The sequence below is a fragment of the Balaenoptera ricei genome, chromosome 8 (genome assembly GCF_028023285.1).
Source record: "Balaenoptera ricei isolate mBalRic1 chromosome 8, mBalRic1.hap2, whole genome shotgun sequence".
Taxonomy (NCBI): Eukaryota; Metazoa; Chordata; class Mammalia; order Artiodactyla; family Balaenopteridae; genus Balaenoptera; species Balaenoptera ricei.
The window spans coordinates 49334929-49355464 of NC_082646.1; the positions used below are offsets into that span (position 1 = coordinate 49334929).

At 36.1% G+C, this 20536-nt stretch overlaps 1 protein-coding gene across 2 annotated transcripts in view; it reads right to left on the reverse strand.

Annotated features, from left to right (window-relative positions):
* Positions 1-19996, reverse strand: part of HIKESHI (heat shock protein nuclear import factor hikeshi) — a 33812-nt gene extending 13816 nt beyond the window's left edge. The window contains exons 1-2 of one of the 2 annotated variants that reach the window (XM_059929423.1): positions 19756-19996; positions 17356-17593 (exon numbers count right to left, since the gene is read on the reverse strand). In XM_059929423.1, the coding sequence (XP_059785406.1) occupies positions 17356-17593; positions 19756-19785 (268 nt within the window). In that variant the 5' untranslated portion in view covers positions 19786-19996. Of the gene's footprint in view, positions 1-17355; positions 17594-19161; positions 19689-19755 lie in introns of those variants that run through there. The other variant, XM_059929424.1, reaches the window with a different exon arrangement.
* Positions 19997-20536: the final 540 nt, after the last annotated feature.

Below are 20536 nucleotides of genomic sequence, written 5' to 3' on the forward strand. Positions count from 1 at the left end.
TTTAAAGGGTTGTTTAAAGAAGAATATGTCACAGAGACCATATGTAGTACACAAAGCCTAGAATATTTACTATCTTAAGCTTTACAAAAATGTTTGCCAACCTCTGCTTCAAGTAATTCCATCATTTTTCCTTTTTCTTATTGTTTCAGCCTTTCTTTTCTTCCATAGTTGAGAATGCGTAACGATGAAATAATTCCTTGGATGAAACAGCAAAATGTTTCAAGATATAGACAAAATAAGATCACTAATATCCTCAAATGCACATTAAATTTATAAAATGGTCCAGTGGACCCCTATGGTAACTGCAAGATAGAATGAGTTTAAAAAATATATAAGTAAATGTTTTCTCTGGAAGACCTCTACAGAAGAATAAAACTCATGAAATATCAATCTTTCTAAGAGTTATAAGTGCCCCCAAAAAGAAACCAAAAAACTAAAAGTGAGTCCACTGGTTAAGATACTTTTGGTGTGCACAGCAGCAGGGATGAAGACTAAAGAAAACTGTTATGCCAAAAATAAGCAATTCACTATGAAGTGGCATTTGAACATGACATATGCTAAAAAGCTACAGAAAAACAACCTAATTATGCCTGCTGAAAATCCTCTTAGTATTGAATATAAATATTTAGAAATCATATATATGTGTATATATATATATCCTTAAAACCTCTGCTTTATTTCTACTGATAGCCGGACAAGCCTGAAATTACATTTTTTACTCATGCATATTCTAAGAGCTATGTGACTTCCAAAGGTCTATCAGTAATAAGTATTTTAAACCAGACAAAAATAACTTACCTGACATTGTAATATGTCTAGAATTTGGATGTCTGAAATGCATTTAAACTATCAATATTTACGAAGTACCTAAAGTCCATCACTGTGCTCTACACACTCTAAAGAACACAAGGTAAAAGATACAAACAGTCCCTACTCTCAAGGAGCTTACACTCTAATCAGTAACAATTACTTAACCTTTCTAAATAGGTTTCATTATCCGGGTGATTTTTAAGATCCCTCCTAGAGCTGTCTATGATTTTATAAAAACGTAATAACCATTCCTTGAGCACCAACTACGTGCCAGGCACTATTATGCATTTTGCATTATCTCTAATGCTCCGCAAAACACATGCACTGTAGGTATTATTATCCCCGTTTTACCTGGATTCTCCTCTAAGGCTTAAAGAACTTGGTCAAGACTACCCAGCTAGTCATGAGTATCACTGGGATTCAAATGGGTCTAGCAAACTCCAAGGTTGATGCTCATTCCCGTCCATTATCCTACCTGTTTACACCAAATTCTGTAGTATGAACTCTTAACTGCTTTTTATTAATTACTTACTTCACAATAAGCCATTCAAGAAAGGAAATCAAGAAACCTCAGGAAGTAAAAGGTTCCCACTCTGGCTCTAGTTCCACCGCAAGCAAACAGACTAATAGTAGTATCTTGAGGTGTTGTTTTGTCCTTTCTAATCCCCTTGACAAGCTCAACCCAATCTTAAAATGAAAACTAGAATAAGTTTAAAAGTTTCTTCTTGGCAACTGAGCTAGATGAAATGAGAGACTGTATATGTCATGTGTAGAAGCCAAAGCAATGACATTAAAATATGGCAGCAAGCCCAAAAAGAAAAGAGCAGAACTATAAAGAAGAAAGTTAAGTGATGATTTATAACAAACTCTAATTTTAACATTTCTTAAAAATTCCTTTTTGGTGCTAAGCCTTCTTTTCATAGATATTTTTAATGTCACTGCCATGAAAGACAAAGAAAGGCTGAGCAATGTGTCAGATTAAAGACTAAAGAAGTGTGACAATTAAATGCAATTACAATACTGACTGGACCCTAGATGGAGGGAGCAGGAAACTGCTATAAAAGGCATTATTGGGAAAACTGGCAAAACTTTAATGCAGAATGTATACCAGACAAGGTATTGTATTAATGTTAAATTTGTTGAATTTGATCATTATACTGTGATTATAAAAGAATATCCTTGTTCTAGGAAATATATGCTGATGTATTTAGGAGTAACAGGGTATGATATCTACAACTTATTCTCAAAAGTTTCAGGAAAAAAAAAATATCCAGAGAATGATAAATAAAGAGTAACAAAATTAATGAATATGGGAGAAGAATATAAAAAATTCTTTACACTATTCTTGTAATTTTTCTCTAATTTTAAAATTATTTCAAAATGAAGTTGCTTTAATTCCCTAGTGCAAAAATTTTTTTTTAAGTATCAGAAGTGATACTTTTAGAATTTTATTCCAAACTAACACTACCTCACAGTAGGGCCCTGGCCAAAAAAAACAAAAAACAAAAAAAAGGTAAAACCCCACCATAAGGTGCATAGTTCAGGTACCTAAAACACAAAATATCAGCCTTTTCTCATAACAAGAGTGTTCTACAAAGCTCTACTGCATTCATTACTCTATTTTATTCATATAAATATATAATCCCTCTTTATACCACAGGTGATTTAATCAACTATTTCTTATTCTTCTATTAAGTACAATCACATATTAAAGTGCTAAAGACACAATAAAAAGTATTTAAGTTCCACATAAGTGTTTTTATTATATCTGACCTAATGTCCTACTCCCCCACCTGCTCTTCCAATCTTGGCCTCTTCCGTTTCCCATTCTCCACATAATTCTCCACTGCAGATGTCACTGGAATTCTCCCTGAACTGAGGCATTGAGCCATTTCCTCATTGTATCTTGAAACACTTTAAAATAGTTAACCTACAGAGAAAAGGAAGGTTTTAAGTTGAACTTAAGTACGTGTATGAAAGAATATGTGGATGTGGCTTAAACAAACTCTTCAAATAGGATATGAACTCTACAAATAATTACCTTTGACGGACATATGCATATAAACATGTATAAATATGAATAATATAAATTCTATCAGTTACATATTTTTGGCAAAAGAAACTGCTTCCACCTTCCAAGTTCAGAATTAAAAATTTAAACCTTAATTTAAAAGATACTGTGCTCATGTTAACATTACCTGGCATCTCATTATTCATATATAACAGGTTTTAACGGATGTTTAAGTTGTTATAAGTGAACACCAGCACTCAGCTGACCTACTATGTGAATGCTGAGTTTTGTTGTGCATCTTACAGTTTAATAATGCTACTAAGGCTAGATATCAACTTCAGAACTCAGGTAAGACATTTTAAGAAACACTTTCCAAAATTACTGTGAAAAAAATTCAAAAAGTACTGTGAGACCTGATAATACTTAATATCATAGAACTAGAAGGAAATACTAAAATTATGTGGAAAATGAGTTTCTAATTCTAATTACAGATACCTTTTGTGTTAATGAGATGGACATACATCAAAATTGGACATACATCAAAAAAGAAGCCTATCTCCCAAAAGACTTCATTAAGAAAATTAAAGATGCAGTCCACTGAGAAAATTCCCAGTACAAACCATGAAATGTTTCTCTGGATGAGATTAAGTCAAAGCAAAGGTGAGCAAATAATCCTTTTGCCTCTGCTATTCAACTCTGAAGGATGTGAAAAATCTGAACTTTGGGGAAATAATGTAGAGTATTTATAACAGATCTTTTGGCTTCCTATTATACATATCTGATTCTCTCACATGCTACTAAGAGATGCAATGTTTAACTTCAGTATGGAGATGGTGAGAATGGAGATAAATATTTTTAATTCAAAATAAATCACCAAAATGTGATTTTTGCCCTAAAGTTTTCATTGTCATATTCAGAATTTCACTAAATGGGCTGACATAGCAAGGAAAAGTGGAGATGACACGCTATAAAAATGACCAAATCCAGGTTCATAGTTGTCAAATACAGATGTTTATTTTGTTAATATTAATTCATGGTACAGTGTAAAAAGTTAACGATTCATTTAATAATCCATAGAGGAACCACTAAAAAAAAATGCAAAGGTAAAAGTAAAAACCCAATAGAAGAAATAGGGATTTTAAAAATACTCGATCCGGGCTTCCCTGGTGGCGCAGCGGTTGAGAATCTGCCTGCCAATGCAGGGGACACGGGTTCGAGCCCTGGTCTAGGAAGATCCCACATGATGCGGAGCAACTAGGCCCGTGAGCCACAACTACTACTGAGCCTGCGCGTCTGGAGCTTGTTCTCCGCAGCAAGAGAGGCCGCGACAGTGAGAGGCCTGTGCACCGTGATGAAGAGTGGCCCCTGCTCGCCGCAACTAGAGAAAGCCCTCGCACAGAAACGAAGACCCAACACAGCCAAAAATAAATATAAATAAATAAATAAAAATTTAAAAAAAAAGAGTTTCTTGTGATTAAAAAAAAAAAAATACTCGATCCAAAAGAAGGCGGAAAAAAAGGAAAAAAAAACCCCAAGATAAAAATTTAAACCTAACCATATCAGTAACATTAAACATTAATGGTCTAACCACCTCATTTAAAAGGCAGAGACAGAGGTCAAAAAAAAGGCAGCACCTAACTACACACTGTTTACAAGAGATACCTAGATTTATCTCAAAGTAAAAATACAAGAAAAATACAGCATGTGAACACTGGAGAGAAAGAACGCTGGAGAAGCTATATAAATTTTAGACAAAGTAGACTTCAAGACAGAAGCATTACCATAATAAAGGGTATTTCATATTGATGAAAGGGGCAATTCATTTTCAATCTTAGACACTCATAAAACAGAGGAAGAGAGAACAACTGTCATGTTTCTTTTCTTTTTCTTGCCTCACTGCACCCTTACTACTTCTATTCAACATGATGCTCAAAGGTCTGGGCAATGCAATAAGGCAATAAAAAGAAATGAAAGGCATAAAATTTGGCAAAATATTGGAAAGAAAGTCTTTCCAATCTATGAAAGTCTTTTTCATAGATGTTCATCTATATAGAAAATTCTAGGATGCAACTAGAACTATTAATAAGGGAGTTTAGCAAGATATTCAATGTGTTACCCTTTCCTTCAACCTCCAGGATACAAAGTCAATATACAAAAATCAATTGTATGACAACACCAAATGCTAGCAAAATATTTAATTTCTCTGACATCCAGTCTCTTGAAAACCAGAAGCTAATAATAAAGATTAAATAGATAATACACATGAAAGCCTAGTACAATGCATTGCATAAGCAGATATTCAATGTTACCCTTTCCTTCATCCTTCAAACATTATAAAATTTTCCTAATTGGCTGCTCTGGCTCTAATCTCAACAAGACTCTCCAACCCATCCTAGACGATGATTTTACTAAAACATCATTTTTTAAAGTATCATTCTCTTGCTCAAACACTTGCCTGCCAGAAAAAAATGTAAACCCCCCATAGCATAACCAGCACACAACAGCTCCACTTTACCTTTAAACCTTACCCCTCGCCCCACACGTCCCAAATAGAAGTCTATCATGCTACCTTTAAAAGTCTCCTCCTCACTGTCACTTGAAGGTGCAGTGTATACTACTACTTTCATGACTGATGATTTCCAAATGCAATTCCCATCCTCCCACTTCCATCCCATCCAAACCTATTCATACTTCAAGTTCATGCTCCAGTCTAATCTTCTATAGAGCCACTTTCAATTATCTCAGCTCAGTAACCTGCTTCCTTTGAATACTGTCTTGGAGTGATCTTAATATTCACACACAGATACGGAGACCCTGAATGAAAGCAGTCATCAATTTGAAATGTATGTGCTAAGAATGAAGTTGATATACAACAGTCTTTACCTAAGCAAGTACTTTTTTCTTCTGTAACTTGTTTAATGGAAATGTCTACAGTAATTTCTAGTATATTTCCCAAGCATTCACAATGTAAACAGACAACTTAAAAATCATGATATAGCAAAAGACATATAGTTACCCACTTTTTAAAATATAAGTTCCACACAAATTTTAATTTTGTTAATATTCCCTTTTATGTGCTAATTTGAGTTTGCATACAATTTCTGTAAAGCAAAGAATCTCTTTATATAATACTCCCAGTATTTCATGATTTTTACTAAGTTTTTGATTAAATGTCTCTTCCGCACTGAACACCAAGCACAGCATCTAAAGATAAAAATTGCAAGAGACTCATTTAAACTTCCCCAAGTCTCTAACCACCAAACTGTATCTCCTAAACTTGTGTCTTTTATTTATTTACTTTTTTTTAGGATTTCTAGATCCCATGGAGGGAGGAAGGAAGAAGGGAAGTTTCTTCTTGTTTCTTAACATCAAACCCTCCCTTCTATATTTTCAAGTTTAGTCCTATCCTAATTCTCAGCCATCACCCCAGATTGTTCCATCATCAGCCTAAAAGTATATTCATCGTATAACTCCTTTTCAGAACCCAAGAGCTACAAAGAATCTTCTCTCAAACAAAATAAAACTCACAGTAACTTGTTTTAAGATGTCCTACCAACTGCAATTCTCTCAACAGAGCAGTCCCAACCTCCTCTGACCAAAACCTTTCTGTGCAAAATTAAGAAATCTGTTCATCAACCAGCAGAGAACCACAAATACTGCCAAAGTTTAACATGAAATTTGCTTCACTTCAACTAACCTTCTACCCTCCCTACTCCCATAAAATTCTTCTAGATTTCTTACTTAATAAATTCTCAGTTCAATCACAACTGCCTAAAGTTACTTCAGCAAGTCTCTCTTCCACCCTGATGTGCTAGTTAGCTAGGTTTGCTCAATGTAATAAAACTTATAAAGGGCATCTCAAAGGTTCAAAAATATAAATCCATTACAAGTCCACCTATTCTTATATTTCAATAATACAAAATTCCCTAATATGAATAAAAAGTCTAATCTTTTCTGTATAAATTAAGAATTCTAATACTTTAAACATCCGAAAAGCGCATTTTCCAAACACACTAGGAAAGAACCACCCAAAACATTTTAACAGCATTTTATAATTTGTTTAATGTTGATAATCAGTAAGTCTCTAAATATTTTAAGCTGTTTTTCCTTTAATAAAGCATTGTGCTTTACTCATTAAAAATACTGCCTTGAAATTTCATTTTGTTTTCATAGATAAAGCTATCAAAAGCCATGTTATAGGGCTTCCCTGGTGGTGCAGTGGTTGAGAATCTGCCTGCCAATGCAGGGGACACGGGTTTGAGCCCTGGTCTAGAAAGATCCCACATGCTGCGGAGCAACTAGGCCCGTGAGCCACAACTACTACTGAGCCTGCGCGTCTGGAGCTCGTTCTCCGCAACAAGAGAGGCCATGACAGTGAGAGGCCCGCGCACCGCGATGAAGAGTGGCCCCCGCTCGCCGCAACTAGAGAAAGCCCTCGCACAGAAGCGAAGACCCAACACAGCCAATAATTAATTAATTAATTTTTTAAAAAATCCATGTTATAATGGAAATGATGAGAAATAATTTATTTTTTAAAAGGCAGGAGAATAAAAGAATTACTTTTATCATAATGGAAATAAATCCATTTTCCTATAATGGATTAAGTATTACTCTGGGACTGGATTTTAGACTGTTTTAGCTAACTCCACAACAGAAAATATGTCACTGCGTAATTATTATTGTTAAAGTTTTGGTTAGAGCAACTGTATTAACTCATTTTTGATTGCTGAATTTTCTCCAGATTGGATGAGATAACACAATAAGGAAATGTCTGGGTTTTTTTTTTTTTTTTCTGTTTTGGCTAGACAGCTCTTCCTATGGTGTTCTAACATACATCCCCTATCTTTGTGTGTTTGTTCATATTGTGCATAGTTTTCCTTCTCCCTAAAATGGTCTGATTCTTCTCTATGAGGCATCTGAGATTACTTCACCTCTTCTTTTACTTTTACATCTCTTAATCATATAGACTGTGCTAAATCATCATGAATGTAACTTGTATGTCACATTGTAATTTTTTTTAATGTGTTTGTCTTTTGTTCCTTATTCCAGATAATAAGTTCCTTAAGGGCAAAGAACATATCTTCAATTAGTATTAATTTTCGTGACCTTTTTACCATTGTTTCTCAGAATTTTTCACAGTAGGACAGGGATTTCTTCCTTCTTGCTCTCCACCATCCTTTAGGGCACTCTTTGTTTCCAAGCATAGCAGAAAGAAAAGAAATCACAGAAGAGTGCACAGTCTCGGTGTTTTAAGGCCCAGATCAGGGAGTGGAACACAATGCAGGCACTCACACTTCATTGGTGAGAACTTAGTCACATAATTACAACCAACTGAAAGGGAGACTGAGAAATGTAGGATGTAGCTGGGTAGCCATAGGTCTAGCCACAACTGTATTTTGGTGGGTGACTAGGACTCTCCACCACAGGTATGTTGATAGAACTTAATGTATCTGGTGATCAGTTTATAACTGCTATAAAAGAATTTATTAGTTCTTTGTCATCGATGCTAGAATTTCTGTAATCAGGTAAAATTCTTACTCATAGTTTTCCCAAATGGTATGCTCACCATTTTTTTTTTTTTTAACACACACACACACTGTATTTTATTTTTACAAGAGGTAAATAGACTGACACCAAGCATTGTACATGGATGACCACAACAAAAGCAACAATGATTGCAATTACCAAACATGAAACACACTCATACTATGTCATAATATTGACATTCAGTCCAGTAATCCTCCACTGTAACAGCTCCTTTACTTTGCAGTGAAAATTGATTTGTATGTTCTTTGCCTCTGAGCCCTTGTGGGATTTTTTTGTGTGTCTGGGTTTTTATGATCTCAGAATGTTATGCCCACTGCCCCCAACCTTTTGGGTGTCACAAGAGAAAAGGGAAAAGACAGCCAAAGGCAGTGCAAAAATGACAGAAGAAAGTACTTTTCACTATTTCCAAGGCATCTCCTTCAGGGAATATAGTGATGATCATAAATGAAAAAGAGATGTTGCACCCCTTTCCCAACTCAAAATGTTGACAAAGCTAGAGCAAAGAGAAGAGAAGGTAAGGTAAGGACAATTAAATTGACAATTTAATTAGTATGTCTCCAAAAACAACCAGTGGGTCCTGGTATACTAGATGGTGGCCAATATTAACCTTAATCAATGCATATGAGTCTGGATACAAAATAAGCCTGCACTTTCCAACTATGCAAAGGTTAATAGTTGGCTGGCTACTAGCCTATTGCTACACAAACAAAACCCACCACTTTATGTTTAAGGCATTGCTATCATGTTCCAAAGGTTCCTCACACCCAAACCAAAAATCTCTCTCTCTTGTCCCAAGTTAGTTGATCCTCTGCCTGTATCGCTTATTACTATTAATATCTACCAGTATCCATTTAATTTTCTAGCATGCCTTCCAACTAGTAATTTGTTTAAAAAACTGTATAACAGTATCTATTTCCATTTCTCTTTCCTTTTTAAATCAATATATATTCATATAAACATCTCTATAAATATTCATTTATGTACTTTATGTTTTACTTTAAAATGGAGTACTTTGAGAGCTCCCAAGTGAGTATCAAGTGAATGTATTTGATGATGAATGCAGAAAAATATGTCATTACTTCCTCTTTTTAACAAATGGTGTTGGAACAGTTTGATATCCACTTGCAAAAAAAAAAAAGTTCAAACTTCAATCCATACCTTGCACTAAATACGAAAATTCATTCAAATTGGATCCCAGATACAAATGTAAAGTCTAAAACTAAAAACATCTAGGAGAACACTTTTGTAACCTTGGGTAAGGCAAAGATTTCTTAGATGCAACATTAAAAGCACAATCCAGAGAAGAACAAACTGAAAAACTGAACTTCACCGAAATTAAAAACATGTTCTAAGTAAATCAACTATACTTCAATAAAATTATTTTTAAAAAGATGCAAGGGAACAAATCAATAAACAAGATGTCTGCAAAAAGACAAAACAAAAAAACACACAAAAACATATGCTCTATAAAAGACACCATAAAGAGAAAAGACAATTCAAAAACTAGAAAAACATGTCAAATCACATATCTTATAAATAACTTGTATCAAGAATATATAGAGGGGCTTCCCTGGTGGCGCAGTGGTTAAGAATCTGCCTGCCAATGCAGGGGACACGGGTTCGAGCCCTGGTCTGGGAGGATCCCACATGCCGCGGAGCAACTAAGCCCGTGAGCCACAACTACTGAGCCTGCGCGTCTGGAGCTTGTGCTCCGCAGCGGGAGAGGCCGCGATAGTGAGAGGCCCGCGCACCGCGATGAAGAGTGGCCCCCGCTCGCCGCAACTAGAGAAAGCCCTCGCACAGAAACGAAGACCCAACACAGCCAAAAATAAATAAATAAATAAATAAATAATAATTTAAAAAAAAAAAAAAAAAAAAAAAAAAAGAATATATAGAGGACTCTCAAAACTCAGTAAGAGGGGACTTCCCTGGTGGCACAGTGGTTAAGAATCTGCCTGCCAATGCAGGGAACATGGGTTCGATCCCTGGTCCAGGAAGATCCCACATGCAATGGAGCAACTGAGCCCATGAGCCACAACTACCGAGCCTGTGCGCTAGAACCCGCGAGCCACAACTACTAAAGCCCGTGTGCCATGGAGCCTGTGTGCTGCAACTACTGAAGCCCACGTGCTCTAGGGCCCGCGTGCCACAACTACTGGGCCCACACACTGCAACTACTGAAGCCCGCATGCTCTAGGGCCCAAATGCCCCAACTACTGAGCCCGCAGGCCTAGAGCCCATGCTCCACAATGAGAAGCCACCACAATGAGAAGCTCGTGCACCACAACGAAGAGTAGCCCCGGCTTGCAGCAACTAGACAAAGCCCGCAAGCAGCAACGAAGACCCAGTGCAGCCAAAAAAATAAAATAAAATAAAATAAACAACGCAATTAAAAAAAAAAGGCAAAAGATTTGAATAAACACTTCACCAAGGAAGATACAGAGAAAGCAAATAAGCACTTCAAAAAATGCTCAGTATCATTAGTCATTAGGGAAATGCAAATTTAAAACCTAATGGGATACCACTATATATCTATTAGAACACGTAAAACTGACCATGCGTTGACAAGGACAGGGAGGAAGTGGAACTTTCATATACTGCAGATTGAAATGTAAAATGGAACCACCATGTTGCAAAATAGTTTGGCAGTTTCTTAAAGAGTTTAACACAGAAGTACCATTATGATCCAGCCATTCCACTCTCAAATATTTATCTAAGAGAAATGAAACCATATGTCCATACAGACTTATACACAAATGTTCATAGCGGCTTTATTTTTATGAGCCAAAAACTGAAACAATCCAAATGTCCATCAACAGGTGAATGGATACACAAATGGTGGTATACCACACAACTACCCAGAAATAAATAGGAATGAATTACTATTGTAGTGAGTCATACTACAACATGGATGACTGTAAAAGTAATCATGCTGAGTGAAAGAAAACCCTAGAAAATGCAAACTATTTTATAGTGACAGAAAGCAGATCAGTAGTTTCCTGGGGTGGAGGAGGAAATAGGAGAGGGGATTACAAAGGAGCACTAGGAAACTTTTAGGGATGATGGATATGTTCATTATCTTGATTGTGGTAATGGTTTTACAGGTGTATACATATATCAAAAATTACCAAACTGTATACTTTAAATATATGCAAATTACTGTATGTAAATTATAACTCAATAAAGCTATTAAAATTGTTAGTCACAAAAAAAACTTAATTTTCCCTGTTCTTTGAGGGATTTCTTTAGAAAGAATAAAAGTCATGAAATATCAATATCTGCCTAAAACAGAAACTGAAAAATTAAAATTAGGTCCAATGGATCCTGATGATACACAAATGGTTAGAATACATCAAATATAAATAAATACACACACACACATCAATGATATCATAATTCTTTAAAAAAAAACTTATTACTTCCAGAGTACATTAGGGTATCAACTCATTTTTTGAACACTGATATATTAATAATCAAGCATTTATCCTGCCTTATAATGACGCTACCCATAGCAAGTGTCTCTTTACAGCTAATAAATGACAATTAGAATATTATCATTTTGAATTAGCTAATCTAAGCATTGCATATAAATGGCTGCTAATTTCCCAAAGAGATAACTATATATGTGTGTGTGTGTGTGTATACATATATATAAAATACACTTCCTGATCAAAGAACACACCATTGCCTATAATAAACTTGCCAAAAAATTTTTAAAATGCATTTGAATGAAATCTGATCAAACCTCTAAATCCAGATAATTTACTGGAAATAGAGACAGAATACATTAAATCTTTGATTTTTATAAAAAATACTTGAGAGATCTATCAACCAATTAATTGCAACGTAGGGACTTTACTATTCAGATGCTGACTGAAAATATTTTAAAACTTTAAAATATATAAACATAAGACTTCTGAGACCATTGGAAATCTGAACACTGATTAAATGTTCAATCCGATATTAAGAAATTATTTGTTTTTAAGTGTTCAGGTGTACAACAAAGTGATTCAGTTATGAGTTGGTCATTTTTGAAGCTGCGTGATGACTAGAGAAGGGTTCAATATTCCATTTGGTCTGCTTTTGTACATCTTGAATTTTCTATAATGAAGTTTTTAAAAATAAAGATATCTTATTAAATTCACTTTGTAACTTGTATACATACAAAGATATAAAAATCCAAAATAAATAAAACTGGCTTAGGCCAAATTTCCTCTTTCATATTGCTCTTGTCCTTTTTGATAAGGAGGTTATATTAGCTTCAAAATCTAAATTTAGGGGCTTCCCTGGTGGTGCAGTGGTTAAGAATCCGCCTGCCAATGCAGGGGACACGGGTTCGAGCCCTGGTCCGGGAAGATCCCACATGCCGCAGAGCAACTGGGCCCGTGTGCCACAACTGCTGAGCCTGTGCTCTAGAGCCCGCGAGCCACAACTACTTAGCCCGCGAGCCACAGCTACTGGGGCCCGCGCACCTAGAGCCCATGCTCCGCAACAGGAGAAGCCACCGCAATGAGAAACCCGCGCACCGCAAGGAAGAGTAGCCCCTGCTCGCCGCAACTAGAGAAAGCCTGTGCGCAGCAACGAAGACCCAACACAGCCAAAAAAAAAAAATAATAAATAAAATAAATTAAAAAAAAAAATTCGAAAAAAAAAAATCTAAACTTAGGGTAACTTTGCTTCTTTTCCTATTCTCTGACACTTTATATGAGCTATGAACAATCTGTTTCATAAAGGCATAGTGGAACTTTGTAAACCATCTGGGTCTAGTAGTTGTATGTGAAAGGGAGAGGTATTTTTTTTTTTAATTGGAGTAAAACTGCTTTACAATGTTGTGTTTGTTTCTGCTGTACAATGAAGTGAATCAGCTATATGTATATGTATATCTCCTCCCTCTTGGACCTCCCTCCCAACCCCCCCAATCCCACCCATCTAGGTCGTCACAGAGCACCACGCTGAGCTCCCTGAGCTATACAGGTTCCCACTAGTTACCTATTTTACACATGGTAGTGTATTTATGTCAAACCTAATCTCCCAATTCGTCCCACTCTCCCCTTCCCCCACTGTGTCCACATGTCCATTCTCTACGTCTACGTCTCTATTCCTACCCTACAGTTTCATCTGTACCGTTTTTCTAGATTCCACATATATGCGTTAATATATGATATTTGTTTTTCTCTTTCCAGCTTACCTCACTCTATATGACAGACTCTAGGTCCATTCACATCGGGAGAGGTATATTTTTAATTACTCATTTTAATTTCTTTATTGATATTGTATCTATTCATGATTTAAATTTATTTGAGTCAGTTTTCTTTAGTACATTTTTCTAGAAAATAACCAATTTCATCAGTTCCTTTGTTGTTCTCAAATGTATTGGCATAAAATTTCTTGTAAATTTTACTTAGTCTCTACTACAGTTATAGTTATGTCTCCATTTTCACATTTTCAATAACATTGTGTCTTCTTTTTCCTAAATATATCTTTTCAATAGCTCATCATTTTATTAGTCTTTTCAAAGAATCAGATTTTTATTTCATTAAGGCCCTCTATCATTTCTTTGCTTTCTGTCACTAATTTCTATTCTTAGCATTACCATTTTTTCATCTACTCTCTTTGCGTTGCTATGTTCAATACTTAGCCCACTCATTTCAATCTCTTTTCATATACACACATTTAAGCCTAAGAGTTAATTTCTTTAGTACTACCTTACCTGCATTCAAAAGGTTTGATATGTGATGTTTTATTTTGCTTTGGTTTCTGTGGAAGTTTAATTTCCACGGTCATTTCTTCTATGACCCATTAGTTAAAATATTTTTGAATTTCTAAACATGGCAATGTTTAATCTTTTGATTTGTAATTACACTGCATTGTGGGTTGCATACTGATAATCTCCCATTTGCTACAGCTTGCTTCATGACTTGGCATGTGGTCAAATTTCATAAATGTTCTGTGTACTTAAAAAGTGTGTATGATCTAATTATTAGTTTCAGGGTTCTATAGTGTCCATTAGCTCAAGTTTGTTAATTCTTTATTCAAATTTTCCTTCTTTACTAGTATTTTATTTACTTGATGTATTAATTATCAAGAGGTATATTAAAATATTGATTGTAAGGTTGTCCACTTATCATTGTAAAGTCAATTTTTTTTATATTTGAAGTTATGTTTTATATACACACAAATTCATGACATTCACTTTTTCCTAGAAATATTTAAGTCTTCCTAGTGAATTATTTCATTCCTAGTGAATGAACCTCTTAATCCTTGATAATGCTTTTGCCTTAGTCCCATTTTTCTAAAACACACCTATAACAGCTTTTTGGGGGGTTCCTTGTGTTAGAATATTTTAGACATGTTACTGATAAACATCACTATAATTATTAGTTTGCTGCCTTTAAAAAAAAATCCCATCCTGGAGTCTCCATGCTTTCTCTGGTAACTTTAGTCTGTTTAGATTTATTTTGATAACTGATATATGTAAAATTATTTCTACCATCTCATTTTGTTTTTCACATACCATGTATTTTTCCCTCTTTTTCTTTTTTTTTAAGTTTTCCTTAAAATTTTAACAGGATTACTTGAAAGTAGAATCAATTTTATTACTCCTTCTAAACCACAGGACCTTAGAAAGCTTACTCAGATCACTACCCCTACTATCATATGCACTGTTTTCCAGTACAGTATTTAATTCTTGTGCATTTATTTGTTGTATTGTTTTATGTAATCAGGTTGTCCTGATTTGTCTATATGCTTACCAATTTCTTTGCTAACTTTGAGTCTTGCATACCCTTCTACATTCAGGGATTCAGTTCCTTCCTATTAAAGTACAACTACCTTCAGCAGTTCTTTCAGTAATGGTCTATTAGTAGTAAACTCTACATCTCCACATGAAAACACATTTATTTCTCCTTCACTTTACAATGATAGCTTTGAGGGTTATTTTATTTTTCCTTGGCACTTTGAAGATACTCATCTATTGACTTTTGACCTCTATTCATGCTGTTCATAAATCTGCTAAACTAACTCATTGCTGTTCAGTTATTAATGACTTGTCTTCTCTCTCTGGTTCCTTTATTACTTTCTCTTTATATTTAACTTCACTAAAGTGTATTGAGTTGTCCACATTTTTTTTCTACTTATTTTTTCTATTTTTAGGTGCAGCTACAGAAAAGAGAAAAAGTGATTTGATAATGACTCTTTCTGATTCAGTAGGTCTGGGGTCCTACCACAAATGTGCATTTCTAACAAGTTTCCAGGTAATGATGCTGCTGGTCAGGGACCCATGCTTTAAGAACCACTGCCTTAGGGATTAGGGATAATTATCTCAGGGAACCCCCACTGAGAAGGACTGTAAGAATCTGTCCCGGTTCTTAAATCTAGAGATTAGTATTTATCATCAATCTAAACAATTTTTAGCTTTAAATATTACTCTTTCCCATTTCTTCTTGTAGAATTCCAACTACAAAAATAACAGCAGCTAACAGTTCATCATCTGGCCAGAACTGCTCCAGTTCATTCTTCACAGTCCTTAGGATAAAAATTAAATTTGATCATATCATTCCCTTACTTGAAATTGTTCACTGGCTCCTCTATACCTACAGGGACAGTTCTTTATGGGGAGGGACACATGGATGGGCTTCAGAGTACATGCAAATTTTTTAGTATTTATACTATGCTTATATAACACATACTTTTTATGACACTATCAAATAGGTCTGTGATCTAAGCATGTTAAAAATTGCTAGCCTATTAAATTCAAATGAGTCAGTGTGATACATAAGCTTTTCAGCTTTTCATGATCCGTGCCTGCCTATCCTATACACCATACCTTGTGCCGTTCTGAGCATACCACGATGTCAAACTTTCATCATTATACCCATATTACCTCTACCTAGAAAAGAATGCCCAATAGGCCTCTCAGAGGCCTGACAAACTCCTACTTATCTTCTCAAAAGGTCCAATATCATCTCCTCCCAGAAATTTTCCCAAACCTACTTAAGAGTTAATTGTCCCTTACCTATTCTCTCTCAGCACTTTGTACAAACATCCACAATTACTTCTCACCCTTCTAAATATTGGTCCATAGAACTATCTTCCTTTTTAAGAATATGAGTGATCTCAGGCAAGAACTTAATCATTATAGTGATACCAAAATGTTTGTTAAATATATAAACATGTTACCTAAATATAACTTTGCCTTGGACTTTACAGACTATTTCCAGGAGAATACATATTTATAATCTAAGACTTTTCATGTCTGTTTTTATCTAGACTTTCAAAGGAACCAGATATTCAATGGGAGTAAATGCTACCTAGTTTCATTCTCAATTTCTAAACAAAATACCTCAAGCATCAAAGCAAGGATCGTCCCTGTAAGATCTAACACCTACAATGTCAATACAACCAACAGAAGAACACTGAAGGGGTAATCAAATCTAATAGCTCAAAAAACTTCGTAGAAAAAATGGACTCTCATTGTATTTCCTATACAAGTCTACTTGGTTTATCTGTTTATTTAAACACTGATGTGCATATTACAAATTATGAGACGATTCCTCTCATTTTTATTAAAACACCCACTAATTCAGAAAAATCCCTTTACAAAGGTATATAGCATACAAAGAAAACCACAGTGAGTGGTTGTCTCCAGAAGCAGAGGATGGATGGGAGTGTGAGCGTGAGGTCTCTTCACTTACCATTTTTCAAATGTGTCAGTACCATCTGATTTTTTTTTTTCCGGCCGTGCCATGCTCACAGCATGCAGGATCTTAGTTCCCTGACCAGGGATGGAACCTGTGCCCTCTGCAGTGGAAGCATGGAATCTTAACTACTGGACTGCCAGGGAAGTCCCTGATTTTTTTTTTTTAAATAATGTTACATATTACTTCAGCAATCAGAAAATATAATGAAAAGTAAAAAAAGCCACATTCTATGTTATGCTATTTAAGAAAAAAGTTTAATTATGAAACTATTTTAATATATATTCTTACCAGATTTAAGACCTGAAATTTTGAAGATGGCACTTGGTTTCCCATTTGTGACAAATCCTAGGAGTTGCCATACCGGCATTCCATTTGAATCAGGATAGGAAAAGTAGACAGATCCTCCCATTCCCTCAGGAAATGGGACTGTTCCCAGCATAAAAACCACAACATGGTTGATATTTTCATAATCAGGCAAGTCAAAAACAAACTTATCCTCTGCCACTTGCTGTGCAGCTGTTTGCACCTAGAATATAAGAAACTCGCCTTAGTTCAATAGTTTGATAAGTTTCTATAGCCCTTTTAGTATTGCTGTAAGCTCTGTTACCAAATATAGTCAATTATAGTCATTATATCAAGTATAACATTGGATCAATCTGATACTCTAATTACGGAATTACCAAAAACACCAAAAAGAGTGCTTATTTTAATAGAAAAATCTAAAAATATACATTTAGCCTTAAAATGATTTAATGAATGTAATCTTTCAAAAACATAACTAAATTATTTCAGAAGTGCCCTGAAAGGATTTTACTTACATAAATAAATCACTACAGCTTCAGAATGTTATAAAAATGAAAGGCTGTTCAAAACACCATGCCACCAAAGCTTTATCTTCTAGTTTGAAGGTAAAGAACCTCGGGTAATTAAAATGGGTAAGCAATTCAGAAGTTATTACAGTCAATCCTCATTATTTGCAGATTCATTATTTGTCATTTTGCCTACTCACTGAAATATATTTGTAATCCCCAAATTATTAAACCCTCCGGTTTAAATACAGAGAATAAAACAAAGGAAGAAAGAACATAAATATAAACCAAAATGCCTATATTAGTATTAAATTCAATTTTACCAGTTTTTGGCATGCATAATCTTAAAAGGCACATAAAATCATGGTATCTACAAGTCTTGAAATAATCATCAGGTAAAATAAATATTTATTCAATGTCAACTCTGTCAAAGACACCAGACATTCTGTTAATCTGTATTATGACACACTAATCCTCGACCTTAGGAAAAAGGGTACATCTTTTACTGAGCCCATAACTTTAGATTAGGTGAATTTTTCTAGTAAAAGAATAATGTAGTTAAACGTTGAGGCATCGCTAGGTCTATTTGCCCTTCATTTTGATTAACAAGTTCAAATACTCCAGAATTAAAAAGTCAAACACCGTCAAAGAAAATCTTGTCATGAAGGAACCCCTACTGGATATCCACTACGTAGGTTAGGTGTTAGGTAAATAGATACAGGCATTGCTATAACTAAATTCCTTGCAAAGTAGTTGACAACACAGATTCCATAGGGCCTTCCTATTCTTTAGAAAAACACACACATTTTAAATGTTATTCGTTAACGAAATTCGTCCCACACTCAATCTCAGGCTGGTCCTTTCATTCTTCCTATCCGGAGCAGGAGTAAATACAAAGTTATCCCACCAGTATTATCAATTACCACCATCACCAAAAGGGGCCTCCCAGTCATTCAAGGGACAGACAATAAATCTGAGGATAGCCATCTCCAATTTATCTCTGTGGTTCCTTAGAACTGTGTACACACTATATTATCAAAAATTGATGAAAAAATTCAACAAAGGGGCTGCAACATTTAATAAAGCAGGGAGAAAAAAAATAAAGAGAAAGAATTCTAGGTGAAAGGAATCAGGTCTGAAATGGATTTCTGAGTGGCTTCTACGGAGGCAAGCAAGATTCACCCTCCAGATTCTTCTGGAACAATCCCAGGTACTTAACTCATTTACCTAACAATTCATCAAGGAAGGTAATCTCTTTTTACCAATAAGGAAATTCGCTGCTCACCTCCTTCTGGGGTCATCTCATGCTTTAAGTTTCAGGCGTTTCTATCAGCCAATTTCCAATTACGTTAAGCATATTTTTATTAGGGCCCTTCCAAAAGGACCCAGCAGTTATACTTTGCCCGAGTACCTTCATCTTCGACAAACAGGACGCTACAGACTAGATTCAAACACCACATTTACCTCGAACTCACTTTATGAGCTCAGGCGAGTATTTCTACTGCCAACTGAGCTTAAGTCCCTCAACTGCAAAATGAGAAGGAGAACCACCATCTCACAAGTTACGGTTAAGTTTGCAGGGCCAAATAAGCGCTACATAGATGGCTGAGATGACTAGGAATAGACAAAAGGCGTGCATTGCCTAAGATAATGCACACTCGATAAATGGCAGCTAATGGTGTGACTGCTACTCTGAAAAGCGCTGGGGGGAAAGGAGAGCGAACATCCCAGCGTCCCACTCCCCACCCTCAAACTCTCAGCAGTCAGCTAGACGTGAGGGGGTTTCCCCGCATCCCGCGCACCAACGCACCCTCCCCTTCCCGGGGCCTCGCCCTCGGGGTCCTGCCCCCTTCCTGAGACCACCCGGCCCCATCCTCACCAGCCTCCCCGCCACCAAGCAGCCAAACATGGCGGCGGCGGCTCCGCTCAGCCGGCAGGGACCCGAAGCCGGGGACTAGAAGTCCTGGGGCTACTGCCCTAGTCGAGCCCAAGAACCTTCCAGAACGTGACGGGGGGTGCCTACCCCTCCGCTACATAGCGACTAGGCCAGCGGCAGAAACGCCTTCTGCCCCCGCGACCTCTGACCTCTCTTTCCTAACCAGAACGCCTCTCAGGCGACGACTAGTTCCGGGGCTCACACCGCGCCGCCCTTACGAAACGGGAAAGGCGGGCCAGATCCCGTATAAAACTACAAGTCCCAGAAGGACCTGCGCTGGTTTCCGGTAAGGGAGGGCGGAGGATTTGCCTGTTGGGATTGGTAGTCCGTATCCCAAATTTACGAATCCAGAACCGGGAGGAAACGTTTCTCACGTTTGTCTAACATTTTAGAGATTACAGTGCGCTTTTACAGTCATTTTGCTAGATCCTTACAAAAACCCTAGGAGATAGGTATTATTATCTGCATTTTGTAGGCGAGAAAATTGCCCAGAGTGATCAGCCCCAAATCTTTACACAGCACTCAGGGATGGGGCTTGAATCCAAACCCTGATTCAAATCCAGGGTTCTTTCTGCTACACAGTAGCTGAAAAGTACTGATTTTTAATCAGCTGTTTTGTACTTAATGACAACTTTATTGTAGTTCTTTCCAGCCTCACTCCTCCATTAATTTGCCGAAAACAAACAACACTAAGCAAGTTATATAATAATATCTTTGTGCTTTA